The sequence below is a fragment of the Venturia canescens genome, chromosome 10 (assembly GCF_019457755.1).
Source record: "Venturia canescens isolate UGA chromosome 10, ASM1945775v1, whole genome shotgun sequence".
NCBI classification, from domain to species: Eukaryota; Metazoa; Arthropoda; class Insecta; order Hymenoptera; family Ichneumonidae; genus Venturia; species Venturia canescens.
Genome location: NC_057430.1, coordinates 8,804,512 through 8,822,584, shown reverse-complemented (window position 1 = coordinate 8,822,584; position 18,073 = coordinate 8,804,512). Strand labels below are relative to the sequence as shown.

General features: G+C 40.1%; 2 protein-coding genes across 2 annotated transcripts in view; one reads left to right on the top strand and one right to left on the bottom strand.

Annotated features, from left to right (window-relative positions):
* Window positions 1-790: 790 nt before the first annotated feature.
* On the bottom strand, window positions 791-2,731 carry LOC122417041 (protein NDUFAF4 homolog). The gene is made up of 4 exons (XM_043430273.1): window positions 2,177-2,731; window positions 1,653-1,744; window positions 1,348-1,564; window positions 791-1,033 (listed from the first exon to the last, which is right to left on the bottom strand). Exons 1-4 carry the CDS (start codon window positions 2,319-2,321, stop codon window positions 906-908), a joined length of 582 nt encoding a protein of 193 aa, XP_043286208.1. The 5' UTR covers window positions 2,322-2,731; the 3' UTR covers window positions 791-905.
* An 8,693-nt stretch (window positions 2,732-11,424) lies between these two features.
* The window catches only part of LOC122417472 (uncharacterized protein DDB_G0286175-like), a 100,140-nt gene continuing 93,491 nt past the window's right edge, over window positions 11,425-18,073 (top strand). The window contains exon 1 of the mRNA XM_043430992.1: window positions 11,425-12,944. Coding sequence (XP_043286927.1) covers window positions 12,576-12,944 — 369 coding nt within the window. The 5' untranslated portion in view covers window positions 11,425-12,575. The remainder of the gene's footprint in view (window positions 12,945-18,073) is intronic.

Here is an 18,073-nt window from a genome sequence, read left to right as displayed (position 1 = left end):
CGTGTGTGTTAAGTGTGTGTGTGGCTAGGGATATGAAAATGTTCACTCCAAGGGTGCCGCGGATTGGCGCAGTTTCTTAAGACCTTTCATTCCATTGGTTCATTTAATTTTTCCAGTGTTTTAATTGGACAATTCCGATTGCAGCAGTCAAATGTTTTATAAAATCAATGTGTGAGTCATTTATTACGAAGTTCTTCAGTTTCACATCGAAACTTATTTTATACCGGCTTTTTGTTTCTTTTTAATCCACTTCTAACTCACAATGTCACTTTTTGTCAATTGAGTTTTGACTCTCATTGAAAATCATTGAGTAATATAAAGATTTTTGATCGTTAAAGAAAATTGTACTTTGATGCTCCAAGAGACCGGTTGCGACGACAATTCTTACCTTATAAGGCCATGAGAATCACGATCATCACGATTCTGTCTCTCGTCGCTTGGTCGGTTGAAAAGCGTATTTCAGATTTTCTCGGTCATTTTGTTCTTTCACTTTTCATTCATATTACAAACATTATTTATTTTCAATCATAATAATTTTCCCACAATGTGACAGGCGTTTATGGTAAAACAAAAAAAATTATCCGATCACGGAATATTTTTATTTGCCAATTAATTTTTCTTCCAATCGGTTAATTGGAAAAAAATTCGATCGATTTTTAGAATAAATACGAGTTTTATAGATATTATCTATAAATAATAGACTATTTGTTGAAATTCAACAATCTAAAATTATATGTAGCTCTACCATCATTTTCAAAGTATTATGAAATTTCACTTTTTTAAGACACAATTCGTTCTACTATTTTTTATTATAATATTTACAACATGAGATTGATAATTGTACAGAATTGTATAATTTGGTAATTATCAAATAGTTTGTTCCTAGAAATGGTTTTTCCTTTTTGTTATTCATTTTTGCGTATTTTTTCTTCCATATTTTTTGGTAGTTTCATGTTTTCCGGACAAGAAATATCCATCTTTTCATGTTGTGGCATAGCCACTTTGTATACTCTAAAATACTCCGTGAGGTTAACTGGAAAATAAAAAAATAATATATGCGACCATATCATTTTTTTCATTCCAGGATAACAAACTTGGTAAGCATATTTTTTTTACTAAGGAATGACAAGGAAGGAGTGAAAATTAAAATCATTCAGGGAATTTGAAAGTGTTTGAGATGCCAAATTTTGCGATATTTCTTATTGAAGATTTTGAAGTTTCAAACATATCCTTCATGGGAAAAAATCAATAGCTTCTTATTTCTTTTAGTAACTTTGAAAATTTTAAAAGATTTTTTCTAGATATTGAATTGCTGAAAACAATTTGCAAATTTATGCATTAACTCACCAACGTCTTTCTCATTCAATTTGTATTTTGTTGCCATTTCTTGGGCTGAATTTTTCTCTGGATCATTCATATGATCTGTCAAAAGATTCAAAACCATCCGAAGAGTGCAACGACCTTCTGATGCTTCCTCTGGCTCCCAGAAACCATATTCAAACTCGTTCACCATACTTGTTAGCTTGGGTAATGGCCTCTCTGGATTGAGTTCTTGCTCAGAAAGCTGCAATTTTTATGATATTTCAAGAACAACGAAACCAATTTTCAATCAATGTTTGAAACATACGTTCTTTGATGTGAGTTTTTCTTACTGGAATATCCTGTGAGCTGACATAAACGTTTTTCAACCGTTGGTCAAGTTTGGGATCTTTTTTATAGTGTTCCTCCATGAAACTTGGATTGACTATAAACAGAAAAGTAGAATGAGTCAGAACACCGGCTACACCAATTCAAAAATCTTTTTTTCTGTCTTGAGACTAGTTAATCCAAGATTCAAATATCTGCAAGTCAATGCTTCTGAGCATAATGTGCAACTCGATTGAAGATCTAACAACTGCGAAGTAACAAATGCAAAATTAATTTTTATTAAGGATAAGTTACAGAATTTTCAATTGAAACGGTTTCTCAGACAATTTTAAGTGTGGATTCTTAGACGAAAAATCCAATTCAATCTCCGGGGACCTTAAGTTGAATGCCTAAGCATTTTTATTTTTATACATGTAGAAGATAAAATGTGTTTTATTTAATTCTATGAGTATAAACATTTATAATCTGTGGAAAATTAAGCATATGGATATTATTGAATGAATATATTTTTCAAAAAATCATAGCTTACTTGTTTTTGCAACTTCCAGTTGCTTCTGTGTGCTTTTGAAAGTGGGAGCAGGAACTGGTTTATCTTGACTTATAACTTTTCGAGCACGATTTTCGATATTGAATGTTTTCAAAGGCCTCGTCATCGCAGACATTGCTTTACCCATTTCTCTTTAATTATTACTCAAAACGACGTTGGAAAAAAGCAAAAATAGATTGCAAGTAAAATTATTATCTTACAAGTTAGGTTATGTCACAAACTTTTCGAAATTACAGTGACGAGAGACTGAATAACTCCGGGTATTTTTACTTTTTCCACCACGAATTACAAAATACTGTTATTTTATTTATCATCAAGTTGCGGATCGTTCTTTGACAAAACTTCGACGCCGATATCTGTACAACTATAATACAATAGTAAAGCAGTTTTATTCAGAGTTAAAAATGTTTGCATATAAAAATTAAGGTTATGTTCAAATTCGACGAAATAATTTGAGCAACCTTTCAGCATTTTTAATTAAGAGACAAAGATGTTACAGAATCATAAATTATTAAATTGAATAAAAATGTTCAACTTGGGATCGCTAAACTTTATACATATGATTGTGAAAAAAACTTATTTATTCAAATACTCCGCCAAATTGAATTATGAACATAACGTCATCTAACGTGTATTTTCAAAGGCTCAATAATATTCACAGGTGACGCCACAAGCGCCTTTGTGTGGCGTTCTAGTATAGTTCACGCAACATTCTAGTCTACAATTTCTTCTCAACGCTTAGTCAGAACTCGTCCCGATATAACACGTCCATTCCCAGAACCTTTCGTCCACGAGCGTTTGGAATAGGATATTTGGCTCAGCCCCACTGATGAATCTGCCACTGTCCTCGAAGACGAAACGCAAAATCCTAAAACCATTCTTTCTTACCACACGTGTGGTGAATTCTACATTACCAACAACCATTTACAGCAAAGTCAAAACCATACACAACGACGAGACATTCGAGACAACCGAGCGGAAGCAAAAAGGTAGGCAATAAGAGACAATCGACATCTCAAATAGCTACATTTGCTTAGTTGACCATCGAGCCCTGGATTAGAGTATAGTATGCCTTTGAATAACATCGAAAAATTGTTCCTTATGTTTTGGCGATGTCGCAGGAAAACTTGTCTCTCAAAATCAAATGTACAATCTGCGATTGTGTATATAGTAGACAAAACAATCTTATCGCGATGAAATATTCATAAATTTGATGATTATCCAAGATTAGTAAGTTTTTTCAGCTTTCGGCTTTAATTCTGTCTTCCGAATCTTGTCAGTCGGAAATGATTTCATTGTGTACCTTCACGTCAACGTAATTATGATCGTTTTGAGCGCGTGTTTATAAATGTAAACATATACAAATGAACATGCAAGTCGAAAATCTTGACACCGAATCAATGTAACTGACCGCGAGCCCAACGAATTTTATATTCTAGATTATTTATTTTTTCACCCAATTAAAGAAGCTGAAAATCGTTCAATTATATATTCACCTCTGCATAACCCCCAAACTTCGGAACGATCATCGCGGTCACCGAGTTAACGAACAGCGCATCAAAACATCGAGAAAAAAAGTGCGCAGCCACATTTCGTCGATGAGCTAAGAATTCTCGAGCGGACTTTCTCGATAAATAAAATGCACACGCGATATAGAATCTCATTGTTATTAATTTCCGAGAAGAAATAATGCTCCCTCTGAGAGATTGAGTAATAAGAGAATAAAGGTGTACAAAAAATGACGTCGGGATTGTTTCGAGGCATATATTTCTTGGGTCCGATCTCTCGCCGAGAGAAGTACAAGAGTGCAAGCGGAGAGAGATCGCGAAGAGTGTGCATACTAACACAAAGCCAAATACACGAGCAATTGCTCGGCTCTTAACTTATGATAAATACAGAGAAGGTGATGTACCGCGGTGCGTACTCATAACAGAGCAGCGCGCACGAGTTTTTAAAATGTCTTCTTGGGCACGTCAAGGTAACGGATTTGTCGTACATACGATCATGGAACGTGAGCCATCGCACACGTGTGACGCATTTCTTTTATCTGACAAATGTCAGACTCGAGATTAACTATTTATTAATTGCATCTACATTACGCAGCGCGATTCTATCGATTAATTATTCGCTCCACTTAACTGTCATACTCACGCGTGCAGCTACAGATATGCAACGTCGAATATTATTCTATTAAAATTCTATTGTGACAGGCCTATTCTTATTTTTGTCATCATTGCTTGCGCCACTGTAATAAATAATAGTGATGTTAATGCCAATTAACGCGGGACCAAATTTGTGGAGTCTTGACCTTTGGTTTTAACAATTTTTAATTTTATTAAAATTCCGGTTGTTTTTTAGAGGTTGGATATAAAAAGAGGTAAAAGAGGAACGCACGAATACAGTTTTCATTGTATTTTCAATAGTTTGTTCCTCACTGTAGAGAAAAATAGCCGAATTGTGGTTGATTTGAGGCGAACGCGATGTTTTTGCGTTCTTTCCTTCCTCCGCGTCTCCGCGTTCTTATCACGGTTCACAGCTGATTCCGCAATCCTTTTTTCTCCTCTTTCTCTTTCTTTCTCTTGCAATAGGTCTGTTATAACGGCTCGCGTTGCAAAGCTCTCGTTCCCCGCGGGCGAGGGGAAGACGAACGGTGCAACGAGTCACGATTGGCCAAACGAAAGCACCAATCGTCGAACACTCCCATTCATAAGTTGTGTGACCCCCCGCGTTCCCGGAGCTCCAAGAGTGGGGCAAAACTTGGTAGCTCGCTCGCTCGAGCCCTCGTTTCAACGCTCGGTGTAAACACACTTTTCTCTCGAACGTCCCATCCACGACGGGCATTCGCTTACTGTTTTTTTTCTTTTTATCTCGCTCCTCAATTCTTCTTCCTCAATTCCTCAATGTTTCCGAATCGAGAGTTAAACTAATTTCCTCTGTAATCGAACCCCCCAATTTTTCTGAACCATTCACAAATTTTTAGGTCATTGAGATAAAAAATAATGTCGCGAGTCCTCTCGACGTGTTTAAAAATCATTCGACCTTTTCCTCCTCTTCGACAGATTCCAGCGAATTTTTCAATATCGGGAAATAACGATCGAAGCTTGACACATTCGGATTAATAATTTTTCACCGAAAAATAAAACGATTCCCACCACGACGTTTCAGGGACTCGATAACTTGCACGACATGTGGACGATAAAATATCGTTGCTCGACCAGTGTCGTGGAAACTTCGTTGTTTATATCGGAATTAATGACGCAGGGTCGAACAATAATTCAAAATGCATTGCGCAGATCGAAATATGAGGATGGGAATAAAAAACTTTTAGTTTCATAGCAACGATGAAAGAAATAATGACGGAAATAATAAAACGAGATTCAACGTCATTGAAGTTCTCGTGAAATGACCTACTTACAGGAAAACATGTATCGACGTACGAAGCTTCGTCTCGTGGGGGGGATGCAGCGCGCAGGGGCGTTTTTCACCCCCAACGGAGCCTCGGGCTTCTGCGCATTGGCAGGACCGCCTCCGCGAGCGATTGGCTCCCTCGAAATCCAGACAAATATTTTCCTCCTTTTTTCCGTGTCGGAAGCAAAGGGGTGGATTTCGCCACCATTGATTCTCGAGAGTGACGTTTGCGGGGGTGTTTTGTACAGTCGTCCGAATCGTTCTTCCTCGCGTCAGCCATAAGTAATATGAATTTATAGTTGAGCGTTGAAAAAGGAAGAGGAAATAAGGAACGCGCCGGATCCGTTGAGTCCGAGGGTTGAATCGAGAACGGAAATTCTGGGGCGCTGTAAACCTCGTGAAATATCGTCACTCGCTGGAATCCCTTTGAAAATGTATCGCTCGTGCGACGCTCACTCGGAAAAAGCTTATTTTTTATCGTTTTGTAGTGTTACTGATTGCGATCGTTTCCGAGCTTTTCGTAGACTTTTGTGGCCTCTGGTCGCACGGAACTTCAACGATTCGTGAATAATCTTGGCATTTTCCACTGTTTATAAAATCTTTCGCTGCTGAAGAGCGCTTCGTCGATGATGAAATTTCGTCGGCTCGATCAATGAGGCGAAAGATCAATTGTAAATTCCGTAAAAAGTCACTTAAATATCGTAACGAAATGCTGTTTCGATCGTGAAGTCCCCTGAGACGCGATACTCTGAAAAAGTACCGCGATATAATCGAGAACGAGAGGAAAAGGTTTTTCATTAGAAAGAGAGCGGAGAAAGTAGTTTTTGGCATGGGAGAAAAATGACGACGATTTTACTCCACAAATTGGGGAGAGAAGCTGACGCGCAAGGGATGCTTTTTTCGCTAGGAACGTTCGCTATTTGTTGAACCGAGAGCGAGGTGAATCGCGTGCGCTCGTGTCACTGTGCGCGCGGCCGAAGAGCGGAGAGAACAGTCGAATAGCCCGGTAGGCAAAAAGTGAGAAAGATCGCGAGTCGCAGAAGGAGAGGGGAAATTCTGCACGGGTGAAGGTCATGTGAAATATTTGCACTTTGTTTGTAATCTGCGTAACCTATTACAGATAATAAATCCACGAAGCTAAAGCTCTGCTCTCTCTGTCGATCGTTTTTTTCACTTGTCTCCTTCTCTCTTACTCTTTCCCTCTTTCCTTCGTAACGGAGTTTCTGTTTCGCGATAGAGAAATATCGTTTCACAATCCCAAAGAGAAAGGGAATCTCTCGTGTATATATTCACTGTGCGGAGAGCTATCTTGCCTTTGGTTCAACTCGACTTGGCTCACTCTACGATCTCTCGGATCGGAGAATACTTTTTACCACTATTTTCCTCCTCTCTCTCTCTCTCTCTCTCTCTCTCTCTCTCTCTCTCTTTCTCCTCTAAATACATTTGTGAGATTGAGTGCGAGTATGAGGATCACGATGCAAGAGTTACAACTAACTTCACCCACATTAGAATCGCATGCAGTCGCGAACAACACGCTCAAAGATGATTCCCTCCTGCCGGTATCTCCATCTCCCATTCCCCCCTTCCTCCCTTCGTCCTCGGAATTCTTATAGCTACGTTGCTCCAGACCAGGCTCCGCATGTGTATCGAAATGCCCTGGCAATTATCCACGTGCCCTCAAGAAGCCAACTTATGAGTGAACACACGAGAAACCTCATCTCATTTCAGATCTCCTCCCAAGAGCACCCACCACCAATTATCGAGACGAATCTCCTTTGTCTCGACTCCCAGGACGTGGCTCTCCGTACGGGCTAAAATTACTGCGTATTCGTGCACATTACACGATTTAGCTTCCGCAGCCAACAAAATACTGCCATATTCTTCTGTAGCATCAAAAGCTTGCGTCAGGATTCCCAAATTTAATCTCCCAAGGCCTCGGGTCACCGTAGAAATTTCAAAAAATCCATTTTTTGCTTCCTTATAGAGGAAGCTACGTGTGACGATGAACATTTTTTTTTCCAGTTTTCAATGTCAAAAAATCATATCTAGAAAAAATGTCCGGATGTGTGTGTGTGTGTGTGTATGTTATGGGACTGCAAAATTCAAACGCTTATAACTCGAAAACGATTTGAGATACAGGGCTACCGTTTTGCATAAATGTTTAATCTGAACAAGTTCTTCATTCTCTGATAATTTTGTCAGAATTTGAAAAAAAATACGAATCCTATAATGTTTTGAAATTTTTAAAAAAAGAGTGTCGACGCTCTAACTTCTGGGAATTTTAAGATTTATTACTAAATTTTTTGTTTATAGATTATCATAATAGAAAGGTTGGTATTGAATCTGGGGAATATCGGTTGAGCAGTTTAAATTTTATGATTTTTTGAATTTTACGAAAATACGAATTTTTGGTAATTAATTTGGAAAAGTTGAAAGTCGATAAATAAGTTAAAATTTTATTTAAAAACAAAAATTAAAAGTAACAAAATGCTTTATCAAGCTTTTAGAACAACGCTTAAAGCTTCCTCTATGAGGAAGCCAAAATGAAAAATCCAGCACCTCATCGTGCATCTTGACCATCTTGAAGAAGCAATTTGCAAATTTCAATTTCCAGCGTTTTTTATTTTTGCCTTAAGGAGGGTGGCTACATTCGTCAAAATGATAGGAAATTGATCAAATTTGGTGACAATGTTCTTCAACGTCAAGTGCGAGGACACAATTTTTTTCAAAATTTTCTTCTGCTTAGTTATCGAGTAATTACGCGTTAAAGCAGATTTCTTACGCTATGGAAACGCTATGCTCATACACGTGAACTGTAGTGATCAATTACTCGATAATTGTACAGAAGAAAAATCTTAAAAAATTTGTATTGTCAAATTTGGCACTAAAGAATATGTTGACCAAATTTGATTAAATTCTTATAATTTTGAAATTTTTAACGTATTTAACATGGTTTAGCATGGCAGCATTGTATCGTAGCTATCCACCCTCCTTAAATGGTCTGTTAGAACCTCGAAATTTGTGTCCCAAAAGATCATAGCCCTAAGAGATCTCTGAACACCAGTTTTTTGAGTTTTGGTTATAAATAGTATTTTTATATTGTATGCGCGTGCGTGTGTGCACGACAGTTGTCTCATCGGAGAGGATTCATGGTGCTCATGGCAACAACGGGCTCTAGGAATACTTCGGTTGAGTCGTATTCCCAAAAACGCAGTACAGCCACGATTTGGAAACGAATCAATTTATAAAAATTAGTGTCAACAGACACGAATACACACGCAACAAAACCCCGTTTTGTAATCTCGGTTCACTTCGTAGTACCCCTGAAAAAGGATCCCCAAAAAACCAATTTTTTTTCGTTCTCTAAAAAAAACATGAAAATTCATATTGAAACCTGGAAAAAGTGCAAAAAGGGTCGAGTTGAAATGAAAAGAATTTTGGAGAAATTCGATTTCCTGGTTTTTTTTTCGTCCAACGGAAGAGCGACCAGCGAGAGGTCGGTCAAGGACCGACCAAGGACGACCGGAGGGACCACTGGCCCTCCGGCTGTTGAATCGAACGCCGATTTCCCACGCCGCATAAGTTGTGGTTGACGATTGAGCTACGGGTAAAGATTGGCGTGCGTGTATGAGTACGAAAAACTCGTCTCGGTGACGCAATGTGTCTTAACTAATGCGCGCCGTGAGCCGAACTTTTTTTGGGTACAATATAGCGAACCGCCGTACAAACGCAGACACGGGTGCGAGTAGGTGAACGCACGTGCGTATTGGTTCTTCGGGTGCTATGAATCACGAGAGTTTCCTCGTTACAAGAGGCAGCCCCGATGTAGAAAGCCTTTTTTACAGCTCGCAGCTGGAGCTCTCTCATTTCTTCGTGTCGAGATACAGAGTGTCCGATAAATAACTTCTCCGGGTGCGGATTCGCATAGAGCGCGAAATTCTCGAGCGAAAATTCCCTAACAAGTTTTTTCTCCGGTGGACCGTTGTCGAGATATCGGCGAATTAGAGTCGCGGCCAATCGGAAGCGCGCTCCGCGCAGAAATCCGGGAGGGGCGCGCGCTCCGCCCCGCTGCCGGCGCACTCTCTCCCGCGCTCGCGATTGGCCGCGCACTGATTAATCGATAACTCGCAAACGGCGCACCGGAGAGAAAATCCGCTGAAGACTTTTCTCCCCGGAATTCCACGCTCTCGCTATTCCTCGTGATTCGAGCTCAACTTTTCGGACCACCTGTATACACAACAGTAGCACAATAATCATGATAAATCGAGACTGCGAAAGATATATCTTACCACGTGTCGAGCTATAAAACAAACGAAGATTAATATTATTCCGTCCGGTGACCCTTGTTGCAGGAATCTCCAGCAATAAATGAAGAGAGGTCGCCGCGACGCGAGATATTCCATGCTGGGGAGAAATATCTTTGTATGCTCACCGCATAACGATTTTCATCGTTAAACAAATTCTCATTACGTTCCGGACAGTTTCATTTCCAATGTATTTACCGAGTTGTTAGTCAATTGAGAGGAAAACCAAGCAACACTTGAATAAATGTTTTGCCGAAGGTTTCGCGAGTTCGGATATCAGGCAGTGAGTGAAATTGTTAACAGGCACTCCAAGTTAACCGAGAGAAATGGAGCTCTGGAACAAAATGCAAACCAAAGTTCGAAATCAGTGCACGTATTGATAAAAAAGTGAAAAATCCGAACGATTTGGTCCCGCAAGTCCAGAGAAAGTTTCCTCAAAGCCCTTTCCCATTCCGAAGCGACGTTACGAGAGGCCTCGAATTCAATCGTCCCAGAACGAAACGCTTGAAAGTAAATTCTATGGGATGTAGAGATGGACGAGGATCACCAAGAGAGTAAACGTTCGAGGGTAAGTCTGGTCTCCGTAGCGCTGCAGGGCGGTGTACGGAGAAGGGAAGGGGAGGGGTACGCACTCTCGATAGCCATAACGTTGCCGAGATGACGTCAGAAAAGCGTTGGCGTTATGGCCCTGGCTTCGAGATCGCGAGGCGAAAAGGCGCGCGTTCTCGAACGAGAGAGAGAAAGAATCAAAGTTTCTCCCACCCGCCTTGGCAAAAGAGGGGCCTGCAGGACTAGTGGGAGGTTAAAAAAACGAGTTGCAACAAGAAAAGAGGAGTAGGAGCGAGGGAGAGAGAAAAAACTGCGCGAGAAACGGAGATGAGCGGTGGGGGGCAACGTAGAAAAAGTCGACAGTGGGAGAACGTCGGATTATTGAGTGGGGGGCTCGAGAGTACCCGCTTCTTTGGTACGAGGTGTGCTCGATGGCCGCCTAGGCATGTGCTGGCGCTCAAGTCTCGGCTGGGATCGGACTCGCGCCCGGGGCGTGAGCAAATCCAGAGGGAATATCCGAGAGGAGGCTCCGACTTGTGTTTGCTACATTCGCTAGCTTTGCTCTCTCTCTCTCTCTCTCGTTTGCCTTTATGCATGAGGGAATACTCGTACAGATGTACCAATATAACTGTAGAGCATGAAAATGTTCGTCTCTTACTGATTTCGTCTCTTTCTCGTGTTTTCATCTCCCTCTTCTCGATACGATAGTCGCGGGCGCGAAAGCGGTGCCAGTTACCGCGGAACCGTTGCCTCAACGACACGCATGTCCCCCTCCCGACCACCCCCCATCACTCTTCTCACGAAATATCGAAAAATACGCATGCGTTGAAGCTCGCTGTTATTTCCTCTCCCTCTTTTTAATGTTTCTTCTCCTCATTGTTCTGGCGCGTTTTGGAACGCCTTTTTTCACACACGTACGATCGAATGTTTTTGCCGCCGTCGTGGGGCTAATCGTATTTCGAAGGCGACCAGAATTTGTTGGTTAGGAATCCGTGGTTGACGCGAGTTCGCGCTGGAATGTCCCAATTTTTAGGGGCTTTTTAATGCTCCCTCGATTTCGTTGTGGTTTCAATGAGACTGAAAAACTTTTGACGCTGATTCGCCGAGTTTTCGCGGTACGAATCGATCCCGGTTTTTTTTTGTCAAAGAGATTCTTTTAAACTGCGACGACTGCCGGGCCCCGGACACGTAAATTACTCGGGTTTTCAAACTGTGAAGCTTTTTCGAAGTGAATCTATCCATCGGCCTCTCTTCTGCCCCCACTCTTTGGAATCCCCTCGTGTGCTCTGGCGCCGCGCTCGCGGGAACACGCTGTCGTTTTGAAACGTCAGTTGGGCCCTGCAGCGTGGTGGATCGTGCGTCGTCGACTTCGTTCGAGCTCCCGCGGCTCTCGAGCGATCCTCGCGACCGGTCAATCGACTATTTTTCTCCTTTTCGGTTTTCCTTCGACTCGAAACTCTCTCGAGGAATAATCGTTGCTTGAAATCGAATTGGAAGAAAAAAAGGTCGAGACGCTTGTGCTGTTTCGTATTCACTTGAAAATTTCCCGGTGAACTCACCGAGCGACGGACTCGTCGTGCTACTGTTTCAGTGCAGCAATCGCGATGTTTTTGTGACTAAATGCCCGTGCTTTTGTGAACTTTTCTCCAACGTATCTTTCGAGTTTTTTCTTCGTCAAACAAATTCTCTGATAAAGTGCACGCGCTTCTGGACGACGCTTCTAATCAACGCGAATTCTTGTGTAAATAAAATTTCAAATAAATCCAATAGAAATAACAGTGATTCAGCTTACCAGTGATTTTTGTTGCTAAACGGTTCAATCGCACTTCCAGAGACTGAGATATTTGTGCTGGAATCGGAGGTTAATCATCGAAATGGCGAATATCGAGGCTTGACGAAAATCGATAAATCCTCAAAACGTTTGGAGTCGCGTTACTCGATGTGTGACGAAAATAATTCGGTCGTTATTATCGCCCGGTGATAAATCCGCGCTGAAAAAGTCACGCGTCCTCGTTTCGTGAGGAATAAATATCGCGGTTTGCTTCTCAATTGAGCACTTTTTACAGTAAGGGAAATAAAGGCAGAGGTTGAAGAGTTTGCGAAAAAAAATTAGGGATTGAATGGTTCCACGGGGGGTCTGCCTTGGGAGGTCAGACTGGGATCATCCGGAGCCGGAACAACGAGGCTTTTACGACTCGTCGCCCCCCCGGATGGACGCCAGCGTGTGCTGCTTGCCCACTGCCGGCTCGGGGGCCCAGCATCAATCGCATCAAGTTAACTTACCCAATATCGGACAAAATACAGTGCAAACTCCTTATCAATATGCCGATCAAATAGTCCCGGATCGTGGCCAGCCCGACGCTCTCGGTATCGTCGTTGCTGGCCATCATGACAATTGGCAACAAACTTCTAGCATTAATTCATTGAATTCCATCGCTTCGACCACCACCACCACCACTTACATCGACTATTCCTGGCTGCAGATGCAGGTAAAATCGATTTTTATTCGCTCAAACAGTTAAGGAAGACCATGGGTTACTTGTCATTCAAAAGAGCAGCTAAACTTTTTTGCTCTTTTGATAAAACGAATAAAATTTATTCTCCCAATTATTAAAATTGTGTGTTACTTATTTTTTTAAATTTATCAATTTTTAATGTCATTAAATAACGGTTTAAATACTTTCGTAGTTAAATCATCGAACAAAATGTGACAACAATTATTTTCTATTTATACGCGTATGTATATCTATATTTTAAACCAGCCGGCTCATGGTCTTGTCAAACCTTCCACTGTTTGTGTCGTTGTTACTCGTTAACCTCAAATAAGTGTTTTTCTTTTTTTATTCCCAAATGATTTTCACCGGTAACAAGGCTTTCTCAAAACTATTTTCTTATTCTCGTTTTTGGCTCTTCACAATGTTGCCATGCTAAACCATGTTAAATACATTAAAAATTTCAAAATTATAAGAATTTAATAAAATTTGGTGAACATATTCTTTAGTGCCAAATTTGACGATACAAATTTTTTAAGATTTTTCTTTTGTACAGTTATCGAGTAATTGATCACTAAAGTTCACGTGAATAAGCATAGCGTTTCGTATACATTCCGGGCATAAGAAATCTGCTTTAATGCGTAATTACTCGATAACTAAGCAGAAGAAAATTTTGAAAAAAATTGTGTCCTCGCACTTGACGTTGAAGAACATTATCACCAAATTTCATCAATTTCTTATCATTTTGACGAACGTAGCCACCCACCTTAAGGAAGACCATGGATTTCTTGTCATTCGAAAGAGCAGCTAAACTTTTTTGCTCTTTTGATGAAACGAATAAAATTTATTCTCCCAATTATTAAAATTATGTGTTACTTATTTTCATAAATTGATTAATTTTTATTTTAATGTCATTAAATAACGGTTTAACCCAAGACGGTCACACCTCATGAGAATCTCGTGGTGGTCACACGGGGTGTATCACACCCCAAGCACTTTAGAGCGCTGTAGCATTTCGTAGAATTATTTTGAGGGCCCAACAAAAATTGAGAACATATTTCAAACGTTTCTCTATTATCCTATCCAAGGACGGAACGAAAATTTTAGTTTGAAGTATGTTTAAAAAATTCTTGAAAAAAATTCGCGAAAAAGCCCTTTTTTACGAAAAATGCTGTATTTTTTTTGTTTTTTGACACATCAACAAAATTCAAGCAGAGTCTGATTTGTGAAAGCATTCTCTTTCTGGTGAGTATAATAGTTTTTCTGGATTTTTTAAAAAGTATATTTATTCCGCACTATGAACATGCGGGTTTCAGCGGCAAAATGATGTACAAGATGTCAATGATTTTTCATGTAAGATGATTATTCCTTTATTCAAAAATAAAAAAGTAATGTAAAAATAATAATAATACAGCGAAATAATGTTATAAAAATAAATTCACTCAATGCCCAGTGCACATTCGGTGCACAGATGGCCTGAGGTGTGTCACACCCCATGTGACCGTCTTGGGTTAAATACTTTCGTAGTTAAATCGTCGAACAAAATGTGACACAAATCATTTTCTATTTATACGCGTATGTATATCTATATTTTAAACCAGCTCGCTCATGGTCTTGTCAAACCTTCCACGACGCTGAAGTTTCCAACGCTGGAGTCCAACGAAATGAACGAAAAAAACGTTTGCAATTCACCAATTTTTTATTTCACGAATCGTTGGTGCAGCTTGAAAAACTACGAATCGCAAATTTGGCAGGGAACAAAATAGGAGAATTACTGGAATTATTGGAGAGTTTTTTTCGATCATTTGGTTGAACTCCAACGTTGGAAACTTCAGCGTCATAATCTTCCATTGTTTGTGTCGTTGTTTCTCGTTTTTTTCTTTTTTTATTCCCAAGTGATATTCACCGGTAACAAGGCTTTCTCAAAACAATTTTCTTATTCTCGTTTTTGGCTCTTGAAAGTTGGGAGGTTCCTATTCCATTAAATCCAAATTGTCGCACAGGAAGTGTGCCTGCCATAAGAGCCTGTGTAAAAGGCTTAAAAAAATGTGATTTCGTTAATTGTTTTCTCGACAACTAGACGGTAGATTCTATAATAATTCCGGAAATCGATGCTCGCTGTGTATTTCTAGCATATTTCCAAATTTCAGTCCTCTCAAAGTTGGAATTTTCGATTTCCATTGGATTCGCGCAGGAACTTGATTTTCGCTCAGGTTCAACTCATTTTCCTGAGTTGTAGATTCGGCCTGCTCCGAATGCACCGTCAGTTGAAACTGTCCAGAGTAACGATTCGAAAAAGTGTGAATAATCGAGTGGATCCAATTTCGGTAAAAACTTTCGCAATCATTTCATTTTTCGAGCCATTTTCGAGGCACTTTATAGTATTTGGAAGAAACTCTGAAAAATAATGATGAAAAAACTAGACAATGTCAAACCAAAATCTTGCATTCGATTGTGACAGAAAAATGTCACTTTTCAGGATAGCGTTTCTCCCAGACACCGAAGAATCGACGAATTGACGAAACATTCTAAGACTCTTGTCGTCGGGAATAAATTTTGCCGATTATTTAATTGTTTTACAGTCTCCACGATATCTCGCGTGTTAATAATTGTTTGAGGCTCGATGCACTCGGTCCCTCAACGAAGATTTTTGGTCTGGCGGCGCGAATTTTTTCCACCAAAACTTGGTTTTTCACTATATTCAATTGTTTTTTCGATCTTTTCGCACCCCAAATGACGGCTTCTCGAATATTGTAATTTTTCACAAATTGTCTTCACGATGAAGAATTTCAGACAAAAATATCGAGAATTCAATTTCGTATTTGTTGGTGTTTCAGTGCGTTTTTCATTTTTTTAATCGAGGATACAGAAAATGTTGAAAACGTGTTGAACGAAACGTCGAAAAATGTGTCTCCGTGATAACGTTCCATTTGCAAAACTGGATATCGAAGTTTCAACGAAGTTTCGCTTCGAGTTCGTAAAGCGTCAACAATTATTGAAAATGCGTCAGTTTACATAATTCGAACTCACAAAGTACGATACGTTCTCGCATCCCATAAAATATGAAGAATTAGTATCGATTATGCAATTAAAACGAAAGAAAAATGAAATGGAAATGCATTGTAAAATGAAGCAGAACAATTAAAGGCTGCGGAGATTTGCGAGCGACGTAACGCGGCGCGAGGAACGCGATGCTGGATTTTTTCAGTGTTTTATAGATTGGCTACGTAAACCATAAAGCCCTGAAGAAAAAAGTGCGCGAGAGAGCATTCTACAAACGACAAATGTGTCATTGGTAATGTCTCAATATAGCGTGGGCTTAGAAGAAACATTTGTGGAATGACAATGATTTCGTTCCATGGTTAAAGCACACGAGAAAGAATGAAAGAGAGAGAGAGAGAGAGAGAGGGGCAACGAAAAGATCTTTTTCTTTGTAGGTGGCTGTGGCTGCTGTTCGTACACGAAGACAGACAGAGAAAGAGGGAGGGAGAGAGAAAGAAACTTTAGATTTATCGCATTGCATACGATGCTGAACGTGAGGTTATTTGCACTCGAGTGTGTTCCTCGGCCGAGAGCATACCGAGCATTATACTTCGAAATCTCTCATCACTTGTCAAAGCTTCGAAAAAAATAATCTCTCGAAATCCATCCTATATAATTTTCACAGTTGTGCGTCTCTCAAATTGTTCCCCCTGTTATTACGGTGAGAGGCTAAACCATTGAAATTTTCATCCTCGATTACAATACCAGTCATGTTTACATTACACCTGAGTGCGAGCCTCGGACTGCATTTTTTTATAAATTTCACAGACTCGAGGAATGTGGCATTTGCGCGCCGTCAATGAAGTCGCGGCGCTCGTTCTCATTCAGCCTTCCAGAGGCGTCATTTTCGTTTCGGCAATGATTTGTCGACCGATTTTATCGCTTTCCAATTAATCAATAAAAACGTAAAAATTCATCGTCAGTTTAAAATAAAATATATTGACGATGATTGAAAGAACGAACTTCCAGAGTCCCAGCACGATTCGGGAGCTTCGATTTTTCTAGCTGTTTGTCAAAGGACTGTTGAATTTTAGTAGCATCGTGAGATCGCGAACTCGTCTTTCACACGACGCTGAAGTTTGCAACGTTCGAGTCCAACGAAATGAACGATAAAAAGATTTGTAATTCGCCAATTTTTTGTTTCACGAATCATTGGTGTGAAGGTTGAAAAAATACGAATAGCCGATTCGACAGGAAACGGAGTTGGAGATTTGCTGGAATTGTTCGAGTTTTTTAGCTCACTTCGTTGGACTCCAACGTCGCAAACTCCAGCGTCACTGTTTCATCGCAGGCTCTTTCAGGAAGAAGGTGAATCGAGAATGGTTGATGTCTGAAAAATGAGGGAGTCAATATAGGCGCGCCAGGTGAACTCGAGAGGGGCCCATAAAAGCTATGTCAATCACGAGTCTCGCCGAACATCGATATAGAGACGCGCAGGCGCATACATACGGCCGATTATACAGAGTTTTATAAAAAGGGATGTAAAGCTGATTGTCACGCATCGTTTGGATGATCGAAAAATCGAGCGGTCACGATAGCGATCAAACATCATTCCAAAATACGTTTCATTTCGCGCGTCAAATTTTGCTGCTTTTGAGTTTCCAATCAGAAGAGCCAATCCCATTAGTTTTCCACTCTAGTAGATTTTGTGCTTTCTTGAGTTCTCCCCACGTTCTCGAAGTCTGAAAGGAAAGTGCGATTGCGAGAAAACAAGTTTGTTGATTCGACAACGTTTCTGTTGAATCAACGAAGCCTGCTGGCGAACAATAAGAAACTCGTTAACTCAACAACAATTTTGTTGACTTATTTGTTACTTTATTTCCCGACTCTAATAGCCACTCCTCGTCACCGCTAAACATCGATGTTCAAACATTTGTTCAAGTAACAAATGCTGATTCTCAGTGCACTCCCTGGATCTACTGATCGACAAAAAATATGACGTTGAAGTTTGCAACGTTAGAGTCCAACGAAATGGTCTAAAAGACCCTTCAATAATTCCAGTAATTCTGCCATTTCGTTTCCTGACAAATATACAATTCGTAGTTTTTCAACCTGCACCAATGTGTCGTGAAATAAAAAAATTG